The sequence below is a fragment of the Oreochromis aureus genome, linkage group 23 (assembly GCF_013358895.1).
Source record: "Oreochromis aureus strain Israel breed Guangdong linkage group 23, ZZ_aureus, whole genome shotgun sequence".
Taxonomy (NCBI): Eukaryota; Metazoa; Chordata; class Actinopteri; order Cichliformes; family Cichlidae; genus Oreochromis; species Oreochromis aureus.
The window spans coordinates 36,622,729-36,641,064 of NC_052963.1; the positions used below are offsets into that span (position 1 = coordinate 36,622,729).

Here is an 18,336-nt window from a genome sequence, read left to right on the forward strand (position 1 = left end):
TCAAGAAGGGGAAAATGCATGATTTGCAGTCAAAACATCAGGATTTCTTCTGAACCTTTACTATGATGTGACGCTGAAAAATCAGGGCCTCAAATTCACTCTGGGCCAGAGTTTTAGGTCACTTTTGGAATAATTGCAACTCCTTCTCTTCAGTGTGCAAACACAGAGTTAAAAATGTTTGAAAAGGGTTAGAGTTAGAAAAAAAAATTGAGACCAAGTTTAAAGGTTTGAACTCAAAGTTTAAAACCTCAGTATGACAAACTGTACTGTACCATGACTATGTAATCAGGGGTGTTGCTAAAGTGTTGGCTTGGGGCCTGAAATTTATTAGGTCCACCCGGTGCCCCAGCTAAATCTGTATTATATAAATGCAAACATGAGTGAAAATAACAGGGGGGTGTAAGGAGTCCAGTTACATTTTTGCTGTAAAAAACATTGTGGTACTCCTAAATACATTATTGTAAATATAACTATATAATGTTATATAATATGATAATGCACACTAAAAGCTCTTCTGCTCAGTTATGGATGGATGACTCCCCCATTACATGCCTCACAGTGGTTTGATCCACTGCTTGTTTCCTGACTGCATTCTGCAAATTCTGGCATTGATTCAATACCAACTAAATACAGGGCCAGTATTACTGATACCATTTAACCAATGAAAGCAGCTTATGTATTGAAGATGAGATGAAGTATCATCAATATGCAAAGTCTGAACACATTTTAATGAAATCACAACTGACACAAAAAACAAACTTTTCAGCTGTGTGCCTGTTTCTAAAGCACTTTGGATCAGTTTATTTTGGATCAGTTTATGTTGTTTAAATAAATAAAGTAGGCATGACCGTCAGCACAAAAAGGTTCAGGGATTTTTCATAATGCAAGTCTGACACATTTCACTATTGGTTAGAAACAAAGTATCAATCCTATTGCTCTAGTATTGATTCAACTCTAATACCAGCATTGGTATCCATGGATGCAAGTCTGGTCAAAGTTAAAATCACCATAACTCAGTGGATTTTCAAACAATTTTCAAGTGGTTTCGTTTGGCATTTTTTTCTGATTTCATTTGGTGTTTTCTGCTTTTCTGTGCTCTACACCACCCTTACTGGTTCTTGGGTCCCTCTGTGCCAAAACCATATAAAATTTCCTGGAAACGCCTCTGTATGTAACGGTCATTGTATTCAGTTATTAGACTCACAGCACATTATTGGATGAGAAGATACCTCTATGGTTATACTGATTAAATGGTTTTAAATATCACTTTAGAATAAATATAAATATACTTTATAATCAATAGAGAATATTTACAGTTTATAAAAGCATTTCATCAGAACTACAGTGTATTTGTGTTTCTGCTATGATTTGATTGCATCTTTCTCTTAATGAGTCACTTTATATACTGTTGAATCTGTTGACAATCAGAACTTGTTAACATGTTAACATTTTGTCAAAGTGAATATAATAAAAGTCAATAAAAACCAAGGCACCACATTATTAACTGTAAAGAAATCTATTTAAAACCTTCTCTGACTCGTAGCCTTTTAAACAGAGAAAGCTGCTCAAATAGGTAGCAACACTGTCCCTTCCAGCTAAGGGCTAGGGTCTGTTGCTCATGCATCAACATGTTGGAAATGACCTCCTGGCATCAGTTGAAAATATCAGTGACTGCATAAATGATACATGATACAGATCATAGCAACAATGATGCAATGATGTGTTTTAAAATGTGTTTCAGTGCATGGAGCAGTGGCTATGGAGGAAAAGGAACTGTCCCACATGCCGTGTCTACGTATCCATGCTAAAGCCCCTCTATTGGCCTTCTTGTCGCACCACCGTCCCATAATGGTCCTCCACCTACACTTGAAATGCCTGCATGTATATGTGACCCCAAGACCTCCTCCTCCCCATCTCCACGCCTCGTTCTTTCTGCATGAACACCCTCTGCAAAACTGTCTTCTGAGACAGGAGCTGTCATTGGTTGGTGATTATTTATATAAGAGCTCTTGTAAATTAATGCACTATCAGGGGAGGATTAGTCTTTCTTGTTCTTATTTTGTTTTTGTCCAAAAATTATTCTAAACAATTTCTAATGACATGCAGTTAGGTGGAGCAAATATCCTCAAAACTAACAATATTTTCTGGTAATGAACAAAATAATCTGCCTGAATTCTGCTGAGTTTGTGGTTGAAGTTGAATATTTCCAAGTTTTGAAGTGGAACTAATTAAATAAAATCACATCATGAAATATAAACAAACAACCCATAAATTAGTCTTCTTACAGTAGGTAGCATATGAATGTGTGCATCAGTAGCAGCTGAATTTTAGGGATCATAAGACCTGCCATCTGAGTTCCACTGAGCACATCTTTGGCAGGCTGTTTCCCCTCAGTTTAAAGCTTTGATGCTAAGCTGACTACTTTCTGACTCTGGTTTTATATTTAGCACAGAAATAAGGGGAACGTGAATATTTTCCCAAAACCATTCATACACACAATTATTATTATTATTTTTTTTTACCACATTTGACTGACATCTTATAATAACCACAAGTTCCTGATATAGTTTTAATTAAAAATCTTGAAAACAGTCTTAAAAAAGCTGAAACACTGAGAGAATCAACTGTAAGACAGGTGACAAATTAAAGGAAAACCGTCACACCAGTGACCCACACACTGAAGGGGTCCAGTGGCTCTGTTTTGGTGCACTGATTTGAGTCCAGAGAGCATCACTGTATAGCGATACAAACTTTCTCTGACTGATCACTTTTATGCTACAATGAAAGATTTCTATGCTAATGCCACTTTCTACTCGACACAAGGGGTTACTGAATGCTTTTATTACTCAAAACATGATTTTAATACTACAGATCACATGCCTGTAGAACACATTTGGCACATTTCTGACCAACAAGTTAAGCAGTGCTGTACACCATATGAGAGAATGTCTTTTGGAAAGATGATGTTCATCCATTCAGTATGTTTCAGAGGCTTCAGTCAGTGCTAAGGTGCATTAGAATCGCTCTGCCAGCACATGGCAGCTCAATACCTTATTGAGAAGCATGAAGTTAATTTTCCTTCTTTGTCACCTGTCTGTATGGGTTTTTTGCATATTCTGCAGAAGGTGGTTTGTGTATCTCAGTCAGTGCTGATTACCCAGTAGAGAAATTCCAACAGCTCCAATAGCAATAGCTCTGCTCTGCTGTTTTGAAGGAGTGAGCGTGCACATTTATTTATTGCCTGCATTCACGATGTTTTCTCTTAAGTTACAAAACTCCTCCCCTGCATCAGTGTCATATCTTATCGTACATCTGCACCATCTTCCTGCCTTACCTAATTAGCTTTTGTTTTGCATGTGACTTCTATTCGATCGTTTTCAAACATCTCTCTTGTGCCGTGTGTTTTGCACTTCCAAGTTTACAGTATGTACACAAAGTCCAACTAAAAAGAGCTGGCCTATGTATATATTTACCCATGTAAATATGCAGTTATATAAAGGATTACTCTGTAGTTAATGAAAATTAGAATGCAATTTTAAAATGCTGCTATAGCAGTTCATTTAACCAGCAAATGCTCATAACTACTATTAGATTTATGTGCACAGACACAAAACCTTTTGCACTCTGCAGAACAGTTAAAGGCTGTTGGGTTCAGTATGCTTACACCACGGAGGTTATGTGTTTAATTACATTTTCCAACCTTGTGCTTAAAAAGCTGAAAAGACACTATGACCCTCAGCAGCACCAACTTCCAGCTGCTGTGTTCACTGTTTCCATTTCACTGTTGTTTTTTTGCACTCTTGAATAAAAACACACTGGAGTGAAACACCTGTTCTGTATCTCTTTGTTTATCTCTTGATCCCTTTTGTTGTTTCCTTATTCCATCCACCTTACTTATCTGTTTAGTATAACCCAAAATAAATGACGGAGCGCATAAACTCAAAACTGTCTATGGTTATGGTACTCCACTTGTCCTCCATTATGTCCATCCATCCATTTTCTTCCATTTATACAATTCAGGGTTGGGAGAATATGTAGGCTGCAGTCAGATGGCGAACTCAAACCCAGGACCTCCTTGCTCTGTGCCACCCCAGTATCTTACTATAATAAAGCCCTTGTTCTTATCTTTTTCCACCAAGTCCTCCTAGACCATCAATAGCTGAGCAACCAAATGTGACGCACAAAGTCTCTCTCCCCTCTATTAAGGACATCTACACCACACGCTGCATTCGCAAAGCCACCAGCATTGTGGCTGATCGGACACACCCCTCTCACACACTCTTCACACTCCTGCCATCTGGAAAAAGGTACCGAAGCATTCGGGCACACACATCCAGACTGTGCAACAGCTTCTTTCCACAAGCCATCCGTCTCCTCAACAAAAAGGGACTGGACTGATAAACAAACAAACACACACACACACACACACACACACACACACACACACACACACACACACACACACACTATCACTCAGCTCAACTCAACTACCTCAAAGCATTGAGACTGGACTTACACATCAACCTGTAAATGCTCTTTTTGCACAATATTTTTATGTTTACTGTTCCTGCACTACCTACATACCAAGTATGTTTACGGTTTCCTTTGCACTACCTACCTACCAAGTATGTTTACTGTTTCCTTTGCACTACCTACCTAGTTAGATAGTTAGTTTTAGTTAGATAGTTAGGTTTTGTTAATTTATGTTGTAATTTATGTTAGGTCAGTCTGTCCTGTCTCTAGTTAGCTAGTTTAGTGATTTTCTGTTAATTTATGTTGTAAATTTATGTTGCATGTAGCACCTTGGCCCTGGAGGAACGTTGTTTCGCTTCACTGTGTACAAACTGTATATGGTTGAAGTGACAATAAAGCCAACTTGACTTGACTTGACTGAAGTTTCTTATCTAATATGCCAAATATTATGTCTTCACGTTGCCTAGGAACCATCTAGTAAAATGACTTTATTTCCCCTAAAGTTATGCACCTACAACTGTTCAAAAATGCATCATATAATTTAAAACTCACAGCCATCAGCATGAAGAGGGCAAGTAATACTAAAGCATGGCCACGTGCTTGTATAGAAAGCTTCTCTTAACTGTTGGTTAGCTGGATGTGTTACCCTTAACTACATATAGTGTAGTGGGTAGCTCCAGCTACAACATTAAAGTGATATAATGAATAATTATGTACTATAATTGATAACTCTGCATAATGAGTTTTCTTTCTTTCGAGGCCCCTGGTATTCCCCTATGTCGCCCCACTGAAAAAAAAATCTTGGAGACGCCCCTGCGTGGCCAGTCGTTTGCTTCATGAACACTCACGACTTTCTTTTTTTCCCTCCGTTGTAACTCAAACTGTGTGGACTGTTTGGAGACAATTAAACGAGTAAAACGAGACTAGGTCAAGAAACCTCCTGCCTGAGAAGGATGAGGAAGTCTTCCAGCTGTGGTGTACGTGCTGGAAGTCTTGTCCCGGCCCAGCCCGGCCTGCCCTGGCACGACGGAAAGTAGCGGTTTTCCTAGAGCGAGGAGGGACCGAGCCGTGCACGAGCAGGCGGAGTGAAAGTGCACACGTGGACACCTGAGATTGACGTTACCTCCAACCAATCACCGCACAGACTGGTGACGCAAGCTCACAGCAGTCATCCAATGGGAGGGTTTGATAAGGGAAAAGCTCGAAGTGTTTAGAGTAAAGGAGGAAAAAAGGGTTGTGAAACGGATCTGGTCTGGATCCTGCTGGGATTCCGGCTCGGAGAAGATGTTTACTTCTTGTGTCTAGGCTAAGAGAGAGACCCATATTCTTTTCCAAAAGAAAAAAAAAATGATTTTATGCAATTGGGGGGGGAAGTGAAGATGCTTTAAATTTTTCTTTCCTTTTTCTGTCTGAATACTTCCACTAACTTTTGATCTCCGGAGAAAAACAAACTTGGGTAAGAGACCCTCTCTTTTCCTCTCACAATAAAGAAATTCAAGCCTACTGTCTTATGTGTAGACAAAATGTAAAGCCAGGTCAAGAGCCAGCTATAAATACTTTTATAGGACATAAAAATAAAAAATAAAAAGAACAGAAAGAAAGAAAGGGGGGAAAGATTAGGAAACTCTCCTTCGAGAATTAATGGATTTTGGATCTTTGCCTCTCCATGTTGATCTGTACAAGGACCTCGGGTGGCTCTTTAGACAATGTTGCTGAGTGATTTCACGACTTAACTTCCACAACCAATGCACTGTTTGATCTCCTGAAGCTAAAATAACTACTATGTTATAGTGTAGGTTCAAAAATGTGAACCAGAGGCCAGTTATTCAGTAATGTCTATATTTAACTTTGGCTTGATCTAGAATATTGTTAATCTTACAGTGGATGAGACGAGATCGGTGGTAGTATGTAACATGGTACATTTACTCAAAAACTTACAGAAAAATGTGCTTTATTGAAGTGTGCACCCCTTCTAATTAGCTCAGCTGAAGTTTTTTTGTTTGTTTTTTAATATATATTTTTAGTAGCAAAACTCAAACAGGAACACCCTTTGAAGACAGCTGCCTCCCAGACATCCCAGCCTCAAACATATGCACCAAAACCTCTTCATGCTCATATTTTTGACCAATTCACAGAATAGAAATCATATTTGTACTTGTGGCGAACACTTTTATTACACCACTCCCACCATGTTGGTGTAATAAAAGCATACTGTATTTATTTTACATTGTTGCCATAAAACCAGCCTGGGAGTTTTTATGGCTAAATCAGCCAAACACTCATGAACCCTCCAGTGGCTCTTGAGTGCCATGGAGACTGGAGTGTTTTCCTCAGTCTGGAGAGGCTGCACCTCCAAAAGACTGTCGGACACAGATGAGCTGGGTTTAACATCTCAATCGGTTTCTATTGAGTGTCCTCCTTCAAAGGTTTCCTCTGTTGCCGAGCAGAATATTGCCTGGTCATCTCCATCACAAAGGACAGTACAGCCATGTGCCTTTTTCTTATTCTCTGCCTGCTATTCATGCCACTCCAGCTTTGCTCTCACTTTACAAAGTGCAGTCATTGCCTAAGAGCACTGCAGTCAAACACTTTAAAAACCTTTCTTTCTTTAATTTAATTTAATATGAAGCCTCAATTATGAATTTATAGAAGTTAGAGACAATACCATTATGTTTACCATTCCAGCACCTCTGGTCACATAAGTTAAATGTTAAGTTAATATGATTAAAATTGTTCCAAAGTCTTGTTTTAATGATAATATGAACTATGTTGGACTATATCAAGCTTGGTAAATTATGTAAATTGTTTCTAATTTTGGCATGTTTCTCAATATAATTAAGTAGTGGCTGCTTTTCATGCTTTTTCCTGCCTTTTGAAAAGGAGAATATCTAATTTTGAGTTTTATTTTCAGATAAGTCTGCAACTTTTTCCATTAGCTTTTTGCTTGACCTAGAAACATAATTTACCTTGATACAATAGACATAGTTTACACGTCTGAAAAGGGAAATTATTGAGCCTGCATTCTTTCTAATAACCAGCAGGGGGTGGTGATTCTGTTTTCAGAAAGGTTATAAGCTCAGGCTCTAGTTTCAAGTCTTCTTGAATACAACAGGGTGTTCCTTTTGTAAATGATGGTCCCCATTAGTCTTTCATTCAGTCTCTGATAATGACCAACTGAGATCGTGTGAGTGAAAGTAATTGTTAAGAAACTGGCCAGACAAAGACTTCAGCAGGCCACATAAGCCGGTGCAGGTTTAATGATATTTAGTCATTATCAAGAGGACCCTATACTCAGTGTTAGAGACTGCTGCAGTCTTTGCAAACAAAGTGCTCTTTCTGGAGTGCATGTTAAGAAATGGGTTTCTATTTTTGCATGTAAAGGTAAACGACTCGTGACACTCCTAACAGGCCTCCTCCCACAGCTAGACGCACTTCTGCTGAGCTCAGCTGGTGGACGGTCGCCAACACACACGCTAATTATGTTTGATTATGCTGTTTAACTAAATTATGGGCACTGTTGCACTTTTTTCCCTTTTAACTTATCCACTTATTCCACTTTTATTGTGCTAAAAATAGATCTTGTCTACTCTTCAGATGAGAAATTAGGTTAAATTGTTTTTTTCACTACATGTTTGTAGTGAAAGAAGTGTTTGTGTAATATGTACTTTTAATTTCATGAAGTACCTAATCTGTTTCTCTAGGTGTTGAGAGGTATCATGGGCAGCTTCAGAGGCCACGCTCTCCCTGGGACCTTCTTCCTTGTAGCCGGGATTTGGTGGACGGTAAAGTACTCGATTTGGCATGCCACACGCAGGAACAAGGGCATCGGTTCTACTCGTCTGGCCAGCAGAGCCTCACAGAGACGGCTGGAAATCATTGAGAGCTCAGTCATACTCTTTTTCTCCCTTGTTGGTAAGCGTGTCCAAAAAGCTTCATAATGCATCCATATATCAGATATAACTAGCAAGACTGTTCTCGAGTAAATCCAAGACAAATCAGGGCTTTAATTAAGGAGATGTGCGTGTTTCCTCTGTGGTGCTTTCAGGGATGTTGGCAGAACAGTTTGGATCAGGTGGACCGAAGCTTCAGTTGTACGACTTCGTAGAGAAACACTGGGACCATCTGCACAGCTGGCACCACGCCACCATGTACTTGTTCTTTGGGCTCTTTGCAACTGTGTCTCTGATTATCCACACCACAGAAGCGGCACCACTGGCACTGGATCGGTTAATGCTGGCTATTGCTTTCTTTAATGAAGGTAAGAAGAATAAAATTGTAATCATCGTCTTCGAGATCCTTTGATATCCTTTTTATTTCAAGCCAGTGCTTCAGAGCAGATCACTTACTAATAGGTTAATCGGTTTAATCCTTGGTTCCTCCAAAGTCTCGAGCAAACAATACTATTCTCGAAGATATTTTACATCTAAAACACAAAAAAATCCTTCATTATTGTTTGGCCTTTATATTGAGGGGTTTATGAATGTGCACCATTATATCCACGTTTATCCATCGCTGTAACTGTAGATGGACTGTTTTCACTGACAGTCTGATCGCATCTTGCACTGAAAATATTAACTTACAAATGGTTCGAATCCCCAAGCATTGCAATAATCACATGCATTGTGGACTGTTATTTCTGACCCTGTTAACTTGATGTCTTTTCCATAAATTGAAATACAAATGTAACTTTTCTAAAACATGAGCCAGTTGGCCAGTCTGACTGAAGCTTTTGCCATATGTTCCCATACAATAGACCAACTTTCATACTCTGATCTTGTTTTTGTTTTTTTTTATTCAGGTTTTTATTTACAACTTGTTGCCTGTCTGTACATTTTCCAATAAACTTGTATAAATACATTTATTATTAATCAAATTGAGTTCCCTCCATTCAAAGGTAATTTTAAGTGTACCCTGTGGGGTTAATTAAGCCTAATTTAAACCAAGCACAGACAGGACTTCCTGCATTTTTTACAACATTTTGAGTCAATTATTTTCACACTGTTTGAATTTAAGACAATCTGTGGCGATGGCTTTGGATAAATATTTGCAGTTTAGATGAAATTTAACTGATCAAGACAAACACATTTACCTACATTACCAGCTCTCTGTTCTCTGCAGGATTTCTTTTTCTTTACCACCTCCATGGCAGGAGCATGCTGGATGTCCACGTGCATCTGCTCCTTCTGTACGCGGTCTTTGGAGAGACTCTCGTTGCCTTCCTGGAGATCTTTCACCGAGGCAACATCATTCTGGAGCTGCTGCGGTGCACGCTCACGGTGGTTCAGGGCACCTGGTTCTGGGAGGTAAATCTGAATGTGGCTTTATGAGCAGATGTTTATGTTTGCTGATTTATAATTACTCCCGATGTTATCTCCTCTAAACCACAGGTTGGTTTTGTGCTGTACCCGCCACGCGGCCCCGAGTGGGACTTGAAAGATCCCAACAATATGATGTTCATTACCATGTGTTACTCCTGGCACCTCGCCTTTGCCATGCTTATAGTGAGCGTGCTCTATTGCATCGTCAGCTGGTAAGAACCTGCTCCACAAAAGACAATCCAATAAGACATCCCATTGTGATTTAAATATATTCAAAGAATTGGAAATGCATCTTCTTTTTTTTTGTCTTATTTAGCACATAAAGCTTTAAATTGGCCATAGGTGCAGATATAACCAGATACAAGGAGAACAAACCTCTGATTCATATTTAATCAAATTTGGTTTTTGACACTATTTCACCATAAAATCCAGAGAGAAAATTTGTAATAGATTTAAAAATACAGTGTTCCCTCGTTTATCGCAGGTGTTGCGTTATAAAAATAATCCGGTGAAATCCGTGAAGTAGCGAACTTTATTTTTTACAATTATTATAGATGTTTTAAGGCTGTAAAAACCCCTCACTACACACTTTTCTCAGACAGGCATCGACATTTTGACACATTTCTCTCTTGTTCAAACACTCTAAAAGTTCAAACCTTAGTAGAAAAATAAGTCCAGTATTATAGAACGAAACCAAAGATCAAACCGTGTTTTCAAGTCCAGAACATGTGAATAGAGCAGCTGCAAGAGAATTCAACATTAATGAATTAATGGTACAGAAGTAGAGGAAGCAAGAAAAATGAGTTCAGTAAAGTTTGACTTATCTGACTGTTTGGTTTCACTTAATGCTCCTTATAATCCTTTGACGTAGACACTGTTGTTTGTTGTCTTCTGCTAGTGAAGATTTATGTAAATTTGACAGGCTGCACGCATTCTGTACTGTATAGAAGACACGGCACGAGATTGATTGAAAATGGTCTACAGCTGATCAGGACGCAGAACGCAATGTGCTGTTTAAAAAAAAATAAAATAAATTGTGCCCAAAAAAATCCACGAAACGGCGAGGCTGCAAAAAGGGGAACCGCGATATAGTGAGGGACCACTGTAACACATCAATTTAAAAAAACAAAAAAACAAAAACAAAAGAAAACCTTTGGATTTCAAAAGTTATACACTTAATTTTAGTTCCAATCATTAGCCCGAGTGCATACCTATAGGGACAGAAATGTACAGTATTTTTCTGTATCTGATAGACATTTGTTTATTTATCCTGAAGACCTGCACAGTTTACATTATGTGTGATTCTTGTGTTTGCTGTTCTTTTCCTTTTGAAGTGCGGTTCACTCCAGACTGAAGAAGACTCCTCCAGTGGAAATGGGACTTCTGAAGGCAAGAGAGCGAGATCCAGAGTCTGAGGATGAGCTTATGTGAGGAAGACTGTTGTGCATTTCGTTGTGGCTCATGAACATTATAGAACAATCAGGGATAAAACGCTCAAATTTCCAGGAGCAGAATAAGAAGCAAGGCACACAGATGTGGAAACTGATGTGGATATGGAACCTTCACCTTAGAAATGCATCTCTACCTCTGCCTTAATTAACCAGCTGTACAACCTTTTAAACATACTTTTGTTATTACCTCCACCAGAGAAGCTTTATGATTTGTTCAGTTTATTTTTCAGCAGGATTATTGGACAGATTTGCATGGAACTCTTGTGGCTTGGCAAAATTTGTGACTGTATATTAAAAACTATAAAAATATGTGCATTGCCATCTGGATCCAGAAGGTTTTGAATCATTTACCATTGCAAGAGAACAAGACTGGATGTTTCACAACATCACAGCTACAAAATACAGTTTTAATAATAAATATAAGGAGATGACATCTTTTGTGAAAATATAAATTAATCTGGATCCAGAGAGTAGGTTCATGCAAGGTTTGGAGGGGATTACCTACCTTAGTGGAGGTATGCAGTCACAAGCTGCTCTTATTTATTTTACAGCAATATAATTTTCATATACTCTGTCATATCTTTGTTACTAATTTGCACATACAATATAAATGAAAAGCTTTTAATGGATTTCATGCTTTACTTTTGACTTGCTTAACTTTTTCCACAGTTTTATATTCAGTAGTACTATTTTGTGGTGAAAATGTCACTGCATCATCATGTGTATTACTTGAAAGCACTTGTTGTACATTTTATATTGTTTCATGTTAGCAAGTGACTCAGACCAAATGTCAAACTATAAAAAGAAAAATAAATTTGTTCAAACAGTAAAAAATGTTTTATTTAATTTAATTGTTCCTATCGTTTCCTTCAAGTCAAGTCAAGTCAAGTCAAGTCAAGTTGGCTTTATTGTCACTTCAGCCATATACAGTTTGTACACAGTGAGGCGAAACAGCGTTCCTCCAGGGCCAAGGTGCTACATGCAACATAAATTTACAACATAAATTAACAGAAAATCACTAAACTAGCTAACTAGAGACAGGACAGACTGACCTAACATAAATTACAACATAAATTAACAAAAACTAACTATCTAACTAAAACTAACTATTCTGACTAGGTAAGTAGTGCAAAGGAAACCGTAAACATACTTGGTAGGTAGGTAGTGCAAAGGAAACCGTAAACATACTTGGTATGTAGGTAGTGCAGGAACAGTAAACATAAAAATATTGTGCAAAAAGAGCATTTACAGGTTTATGTGTAAGTCCAGTCTCAGTGCTTTGAGGTAGTTGAGTTGAGCTGAGTGGTAGAGTGTGTGTGTGTGTGTGTGTGTGTGTGTGTGTGTGTGTGTGTGTGTGTGTGTGTGTGTGTGTGTGTGTGTGTGTGTGTGTGTGTGTGTGTTTGTTTATCAGTCCAGTCCCTTTTTGTTGAGGAGACGGATGGCTTGTGGAAAGAAGCTGTTGCACAGTCTGGATGTGTGTGCCCGAATGCTTCGGTACCTTTTTCCAGATGGAGTGTGAAGAGTGTGTGAGAGGGGTGTGTCCAATCAGCCACAATGCTGGTGGCTTTGTGGATGCAGCGTGTGGTGTAGATGTCCTTAATAGAGGGGAGAGAGACTCCGATGATCTTCTCTGCTGTTCCCACTATCCGCTGTAGGGTCTTGCGGTCCGATATGGCACAGTTCCCAAACCAGGCAGTGATACAGCCACTCAGGATGCTCTCGATAGTTCCTCTATAGAAGGTGGTCAGGATCGGTGGTGGAAGCTGGGCCTTTCTCAGTCTTCTCAGAAAGAAGAGACGCTGTTGGGCTTTCTTGTGCAGGAAGCTGGTGTTGAGGGACCATCCGAGGTCTTTCTCCAGGTGGACGCCCAGGAACTTGGTGCTGTCGACGATCTCCACAGAGGAGCCGTTGATGCTCAGCGGTGAATGGTCACCTCGTGTCCTCCTAAAGTCAACAACCATCTCTTTTGTCTTGTCAACATTCAGAGACAGGTTGTTGTCTTTACACCAGTCCGATAGCCTCTGCACTTCCTCTCTGTACGCTGACTCGTCGTTCTTGCTAATGAGACCCACCACGGTCGTGTCATCAGCGAACTTAATGACGTGGTTTGAACTGTGTGTTGCCACACAGTCATGAGTCAGCAGTGTGAACAGCAGAGGACTGAGCACACAGCCTTGTGGGGCCCCAGTGCTCAGTGTGGTGGTGCTGGAGGTGCAGTTCCCGATCTGTACTGACTGAGGCCTTCCGGTCAGAAAGTCCAGGATCCAGTTGCAGAGGGAGGAGTTCAGGCCCAACAGGCTCAGCTTTCCGATCAGTTGTTGGGGGATGATCGTGTTAAATGATCGTGTCCTTCACACCTTGCATAACATTATAGCTAGTATGTAAGCGTTTACAATGTGCTACTCAATACAGAATTTATGGTAGCCTCTATGATCGAATTTTACCTTTTTATATGTTTTAAAGTTGGTTCTCTTTATTCATGTATCCATAATCACCACCATCTATCAGTGGCTCTCAGACAGGGTCGTTGAAATTATCAATTAATTTGCGACAAATTATTATGAAGGTGACGGCAAAGGATGTGGTTTCTACCAATAAAGGGAAGTTACTGTGTCCTTTGCTCTCAGGCCCATTCTCTTGTTGATACGATTATAGAACATAAAGTTTCCCCTGTCTGAGCTGTGTGGGTTGAAAACTTCCAGGATTAAAGTTTCAGTAGTGTCTAATAGTTCAAATACTAAGACTACTACTACTAGCCCTAAAATGCCTGAGAACCCGTGATTTTTAGTACACAATCACATTAATACCAAATGATCAGTCCTAGTAAACTGCTTGTGCAGATTTATTTTTGTCAGGGCAGGACAACACAAAACATCTGTTGACGAGAGGGATAAACGAAGATGTTCTATTTTGACAAGATTAAAAAATTGAGCCTCTGTGTGACAGTCTTTGCACATTTAATGGAGGTATGATAAGCAGTTAGGTGTGTTAAAATACTAAGAACAACCCAAAAGGCGCTTTATTTGAGTACTTCTATCAATTCATTCAGAAATGCAAGAGAGGTGTAACAACTTATTTCTACCACTAACTAGTAGATAAATTGTTTTAAGCCCAGCTTTACAAAGTAAAGGAGCTAGCGAATTATATACGATGGACCAAACCACTTTGCGGGATATTACGGGGAATCAAAACAATTATTTAACTTGTATAGTTATTTTTACAGTGATGCTTTTAACCGAAAACTTAATATCTCAGAAAAAATAAGTAAAAGTGGTATCTGGACCATCTTGTTCACTCATGGCTGTACTGGGTGGTGCGTTTAAATGTTTCTAACACTGAGTCACGTCTGGAAAAAAAGATCAGAGTGAGACGTCTTTGCTGCTGTTCCGGTTCAGGTGTGACTAAGATGAAGTGACCCACCTGGCCAGGTAAGGTACTGGCAGCTCTTTCGGCTCTCCCTCTGCTGGCGAGTGACGCTGTTGTCCATTCACACAGATCTGAGAAGACCCGGCAAAGTTCCTCTCAGTTCAGGAAACAACTAGAATTCTTCACCAATTAAGCCGAATTTTAAGGGTCCTCGGGCATGGATAAATTAAAGTCGGTTCTGAGCGGTGAGGAGGCGCGCAGAAATGACCGGAACATTATACAGGTAAAGCCCTAATCCCATCTTTCACTCTTGTGGCTATTAATCTCAGCTGGATCATTAATCGATCGTTTATTCAATCTCTACTAATGCAGCAAGTGAACCAAGCTTCGACTTTAGGCTGGGGCACACGTATAAAGGGATTCATCGCCTGCTTCGTGGTGGGAGCCGCATGCACAGTTCTGGTAAGAATTTAATTTCTGTGGGGGGTTTTTGTTTTTTTTTTTTTTCTACGACAATATTCAGTCGCTCTCCACAACGAGGAAGAGCTCAGAGAAAGCTGGTGTTGCCCTACTGGTTCTTCTTGCTCTGAGGAATGCTGAAGATGTGATGCTCATTCATTTGGCGACACTGCCTAGTCCCTCCTTAAAGTGAGGCTTATAAAACATGACGTGTGATCCACCTGCATTCACGTGTCTTGCAGGGAGTGTGTGCGCTCTTCCTCCCCAAGATTGGGATCACTCTCTTTATTGTCTTTTACACGTTTGGCAACATATGTGCTCTGTGCAGGTTAGTGATGGAAAAAATTCCTTGAAATGGGAAGTTTATTTTGCATGTTTTACACACTTAATATATGCTTTTCTTTCTTGCACATTTCACTGTGTCCGATAGCACAATGTTTTTGATGGGCCCAATGAAGCAGCTGAAAAGGATGTGTGACAAAACAAGAGCGCTGGCTACTACAATTATGTTGGTAAGTGCAAAAAAAAATATATCAACCCCCAAAAGACAGAACATGTTACACAAACATGAGAGGACTGAGTTCAGTAAATTTAGATTCATTGCAAAAAATCTGTTTTCTTTAAGAGTTCAAGAGCTGGTTAAAGGTGAAAGGATTGCATAACACAGCTTTCTGCTTAGAGGATTGCATGACAACACCAAGCTAGAGTTCAGAAAACTTGGTTGTGGATGGACTGACAAAAATCAGACGCTGATGTGCATACGTATCTCTTTAAAACTACAAGATTTGTTGTGATGGAAGATTTGCTCTCAGAATGTCCCACAGCAGGTGCAATTAGGTTACCACCCTCTTTCTTTCAGTGCAAGGCTCAGTGTGCAAATATTTAAACTGCATGTAGGTAAATAATTAAATCAGACACTAATTTGACACCTGTGTTGTAGATCGGAAGATTTTCTCAGCTTTAATGTGGTTATGAGCATGGCCATGTCACCTACCTACGTCATGCCCAAGCATCATACTTTGCAGTTCTGGCATATACAACTGGAAGCAAGGGTATTATAGTTAACTAACAGGCCCTAAGAGATGTTAGTGCAAGTGAGGGAGGTCATCACTGGGCTGAAACAAAACATCAGATAGAAACCAAAAACTATAGGAATAGCCAAATGAGCAAACTGGTAGAGTCATAAAAAAAAGGAATGCACTGAGTCACTCAGCAAAACCAAAAAGCCTAAAAGAAGACCACAGAAAATATAAGACAGACGAAACCAGGATGACCTTCTACCAGAATGAATGGAAAGGAAAAGAAGGAGAGAAACTGCTCATGATTTGAAGTGAACCACATCATCTGTGAAACATGATGGAGGCAATGTTATTGCATGGGCATGTATGGCTGCTAGTGCAACTTGGTTACTGGTGTTTATTGATCATGTGACTGTTGATAGAAGTTGCGGGATGACCTGTGAAGTGTACATGGGTATAAACTGACCAGACTGCACTTCACAGTGCAAATGGACCGAAAGCAAACTGCACACTAACCCAACAGTTTCTCAGGCAAAGAAATGAAAAAACCAATAGAGCATGCTTTTCAGTTATAAACTATATAACTGAATGCAGAAAGACTCACAAACTAGGAGTAGATAAAGGCAGCAGCAGTAAAGGTCTAGCAGAGCAAGACATTTGGTAATATCCATGGTTTCTAGACTTTAAGCAGTCAAGGATTTTTATCACCGTATTAAACAATCCTTATATTTACAACTATGTTAGTTCGTCCAGTTAATGTGAAAGCCTGAAAATGAGGGGCTGTGTACAAAAATGGCTGTACTTCAAAAACAGTTTGCGCAGACTTTTGTTAAAACCCTTCAAATTAAAGCTAAAAGTCTGTCTGTCATTGCTTTAGACTTGCCTTGTTCTGACTCTCTGTGCGGCTTTCTGGGTGAGTGAGCCTCCAAAAAATACTTATGATCACTTCTAACTTGATCTGTGTATTTGCTGGAATAAATTTCAGCGTTTGATCTCAATATCTGTCTTTTTCTCACAGTGGAAGAACTTTGGACTTGCTTTGTTGTTTGTTATCTTGCAAGTCTTGTCATTTACCTGGTGAGTCTCTACTTCATATTTAATTAATTTTTTTCAGTCTTAAATTTTTTTTGGTTACATAAAATGTGTGTGTTTTCAGGTACAGCTTGTCATACATCCCATGTGTGAGGTTTGTAGATTTTGCTCCATTTATTCAAATCTTCTATGTAAATATTTAGAAAAAAAGTGGTTTTCAAAGCCTAAATGTCTGGTTTATGTTCTTTACCTTCCAGGGAAGCAATCATGAGGATGCTGGCCATGTTCATCAAATAGGCCGTGTGTGTTTGGGGTGAAGGTTCAGCTTGGATGAAGTGTTGAAGAATGGGGCAGGTCTCTTACTGAAGTTCCTAAAATTGGCTCCCTTAGAGAGTCTCTGACCCTTCCTGCTGCTCAGGCATCTGTTTATAGGTGAAAAAGAAGCAAATTTTCTATTTATTTTTCTCAGTTGTGCTTCATTGATTGATCTGATTAATTTTTGGTGAGCACTCAAATTTAACCAGTTTATGATGATTGTAGACTTTGTTTGTAATATTTGTAAATATCTGTAATAAATCAAAATTTTAAACTTTTTACATTTATTGTTGTTGGTTTTGTTTTTCATCTTGCTCAGAGACAAAATCTATTTTTATTAAAAGTTCTTATGATCTTAAATTGTGTTGGTATTTGAATATGAAGCTCAAATAGTTAATCAGTACTTATGTCATCACGATACTACACAAGGGTATGAACAGAACTTTTTCTTAATGCAGGTGTGTTAGATTGTTGGTCCTGTTAATATTATAATATGCAAAATGCATTTTTTTTAATGGTGAATTTTTAGTTATCTGGAATTATCTCTCATTTAGTACAAGTTTATATTTTTGGTTCTTGTTTCTATTTTCAAAAATAAACTGTCAGAAAATCTGTTTCACATTAAAACCCAAAGCACTTATCTATTTGTGGACCTTTTAGGACTTTTTCTTATTATTTTGTTTCTAAGGAGCCTTTTTTTGTAATTTTAAAGTCTTTTCGTTGGACAGTGGCTTCCTTTTCGTTCATTTTCAGTCCAGTCCTCGAGCCCTACCATTTAAAGAGGAATGTCTTTTGTTTTCTGAGCTCGTGGGGTAATTCAAGCATAAAAAAGACCCCGGACTTCAGAGATGAACCAGTGTGACTTCTAGCAAACAAAGCACCTTTAAATTGTATTATCAGGCA

General features: G+C 39.0%; 2 protein-coding genes across 4 annotated transcripts; both read left to right on the top strand.

Moving 5' to 3' along the window:
- Positions 1–5,684: 5,684 nt before the first annotated feature.
- tmem45a (transmembrane protein 45a) lies at positions 5,685–12,066 on the top strand. The gene is made up of 6 exons (XM_031753574.2): positions 5,685–5,929; positions 8,175–8,385; positions 8,519–8,731; positions 9,592–9,776; positions 9,861–10,003; positions 11,126–12,066. Exons 2-6 carry the CDS (start codon positions 8,190–8,192, stop codon positions 11,220–11,222), a joined length of 834 nt encoding a protein of 277 aa, XP_031609434.1. The 5' UTR covers positions 5,685–5,929; positions 8,175–8,189; the 3' UTR covers positions 11,223–12,066.
- Positions 12,067–14,588: 2,522 nt separating this feature from the next.
- Positions 14,589–17,714, top strand: sft2d2a (SFT2 domain containing 2a). Of its 3 annotated transcripts, XM_039606864.1 has the most exons (9): positions 14,589–14,670; positions 14,738–14,891; positions 14,981–15,070; positions 15,310–15,395; positions 15,498–15,579; positions 16,964–16,999; positions 17,105–17,163; positions 17,243–17,272; positions 17,376–17,714. In XM_039606864.1, the coding sequence occupies exons 2-9, from the start codon at positions 14,826–14,828 to the stop codon at positions 17,413–17,415; spliced, it is 489 nt and encodes a 162-aa protein (XP_039462798.1). In that variant the 5' UTR covers positions 14,589–14,670; positions 14,738–14,825; the 3' UTR covers positions 17,416–17,714. The 3 variants fall into 3 exon arrangements, with proteins under 3 accessions (XP_039462798.1, XP_031609700.1, XP_031609701.1); XM_031753840.2 differs by lacking the exon at positions 14,589–14,670 and having other exon boundaries at positions 14,677–14,891; XM_031753841.2 differs by lacking the exons at positions 14,589–14,670; positions 16,964–16,999 and having other exon boundaries at positions 14,677–14,891.
- The last annotated feature ends 622 nt before the right edge of the window (positions 17,715–18,336 follow it).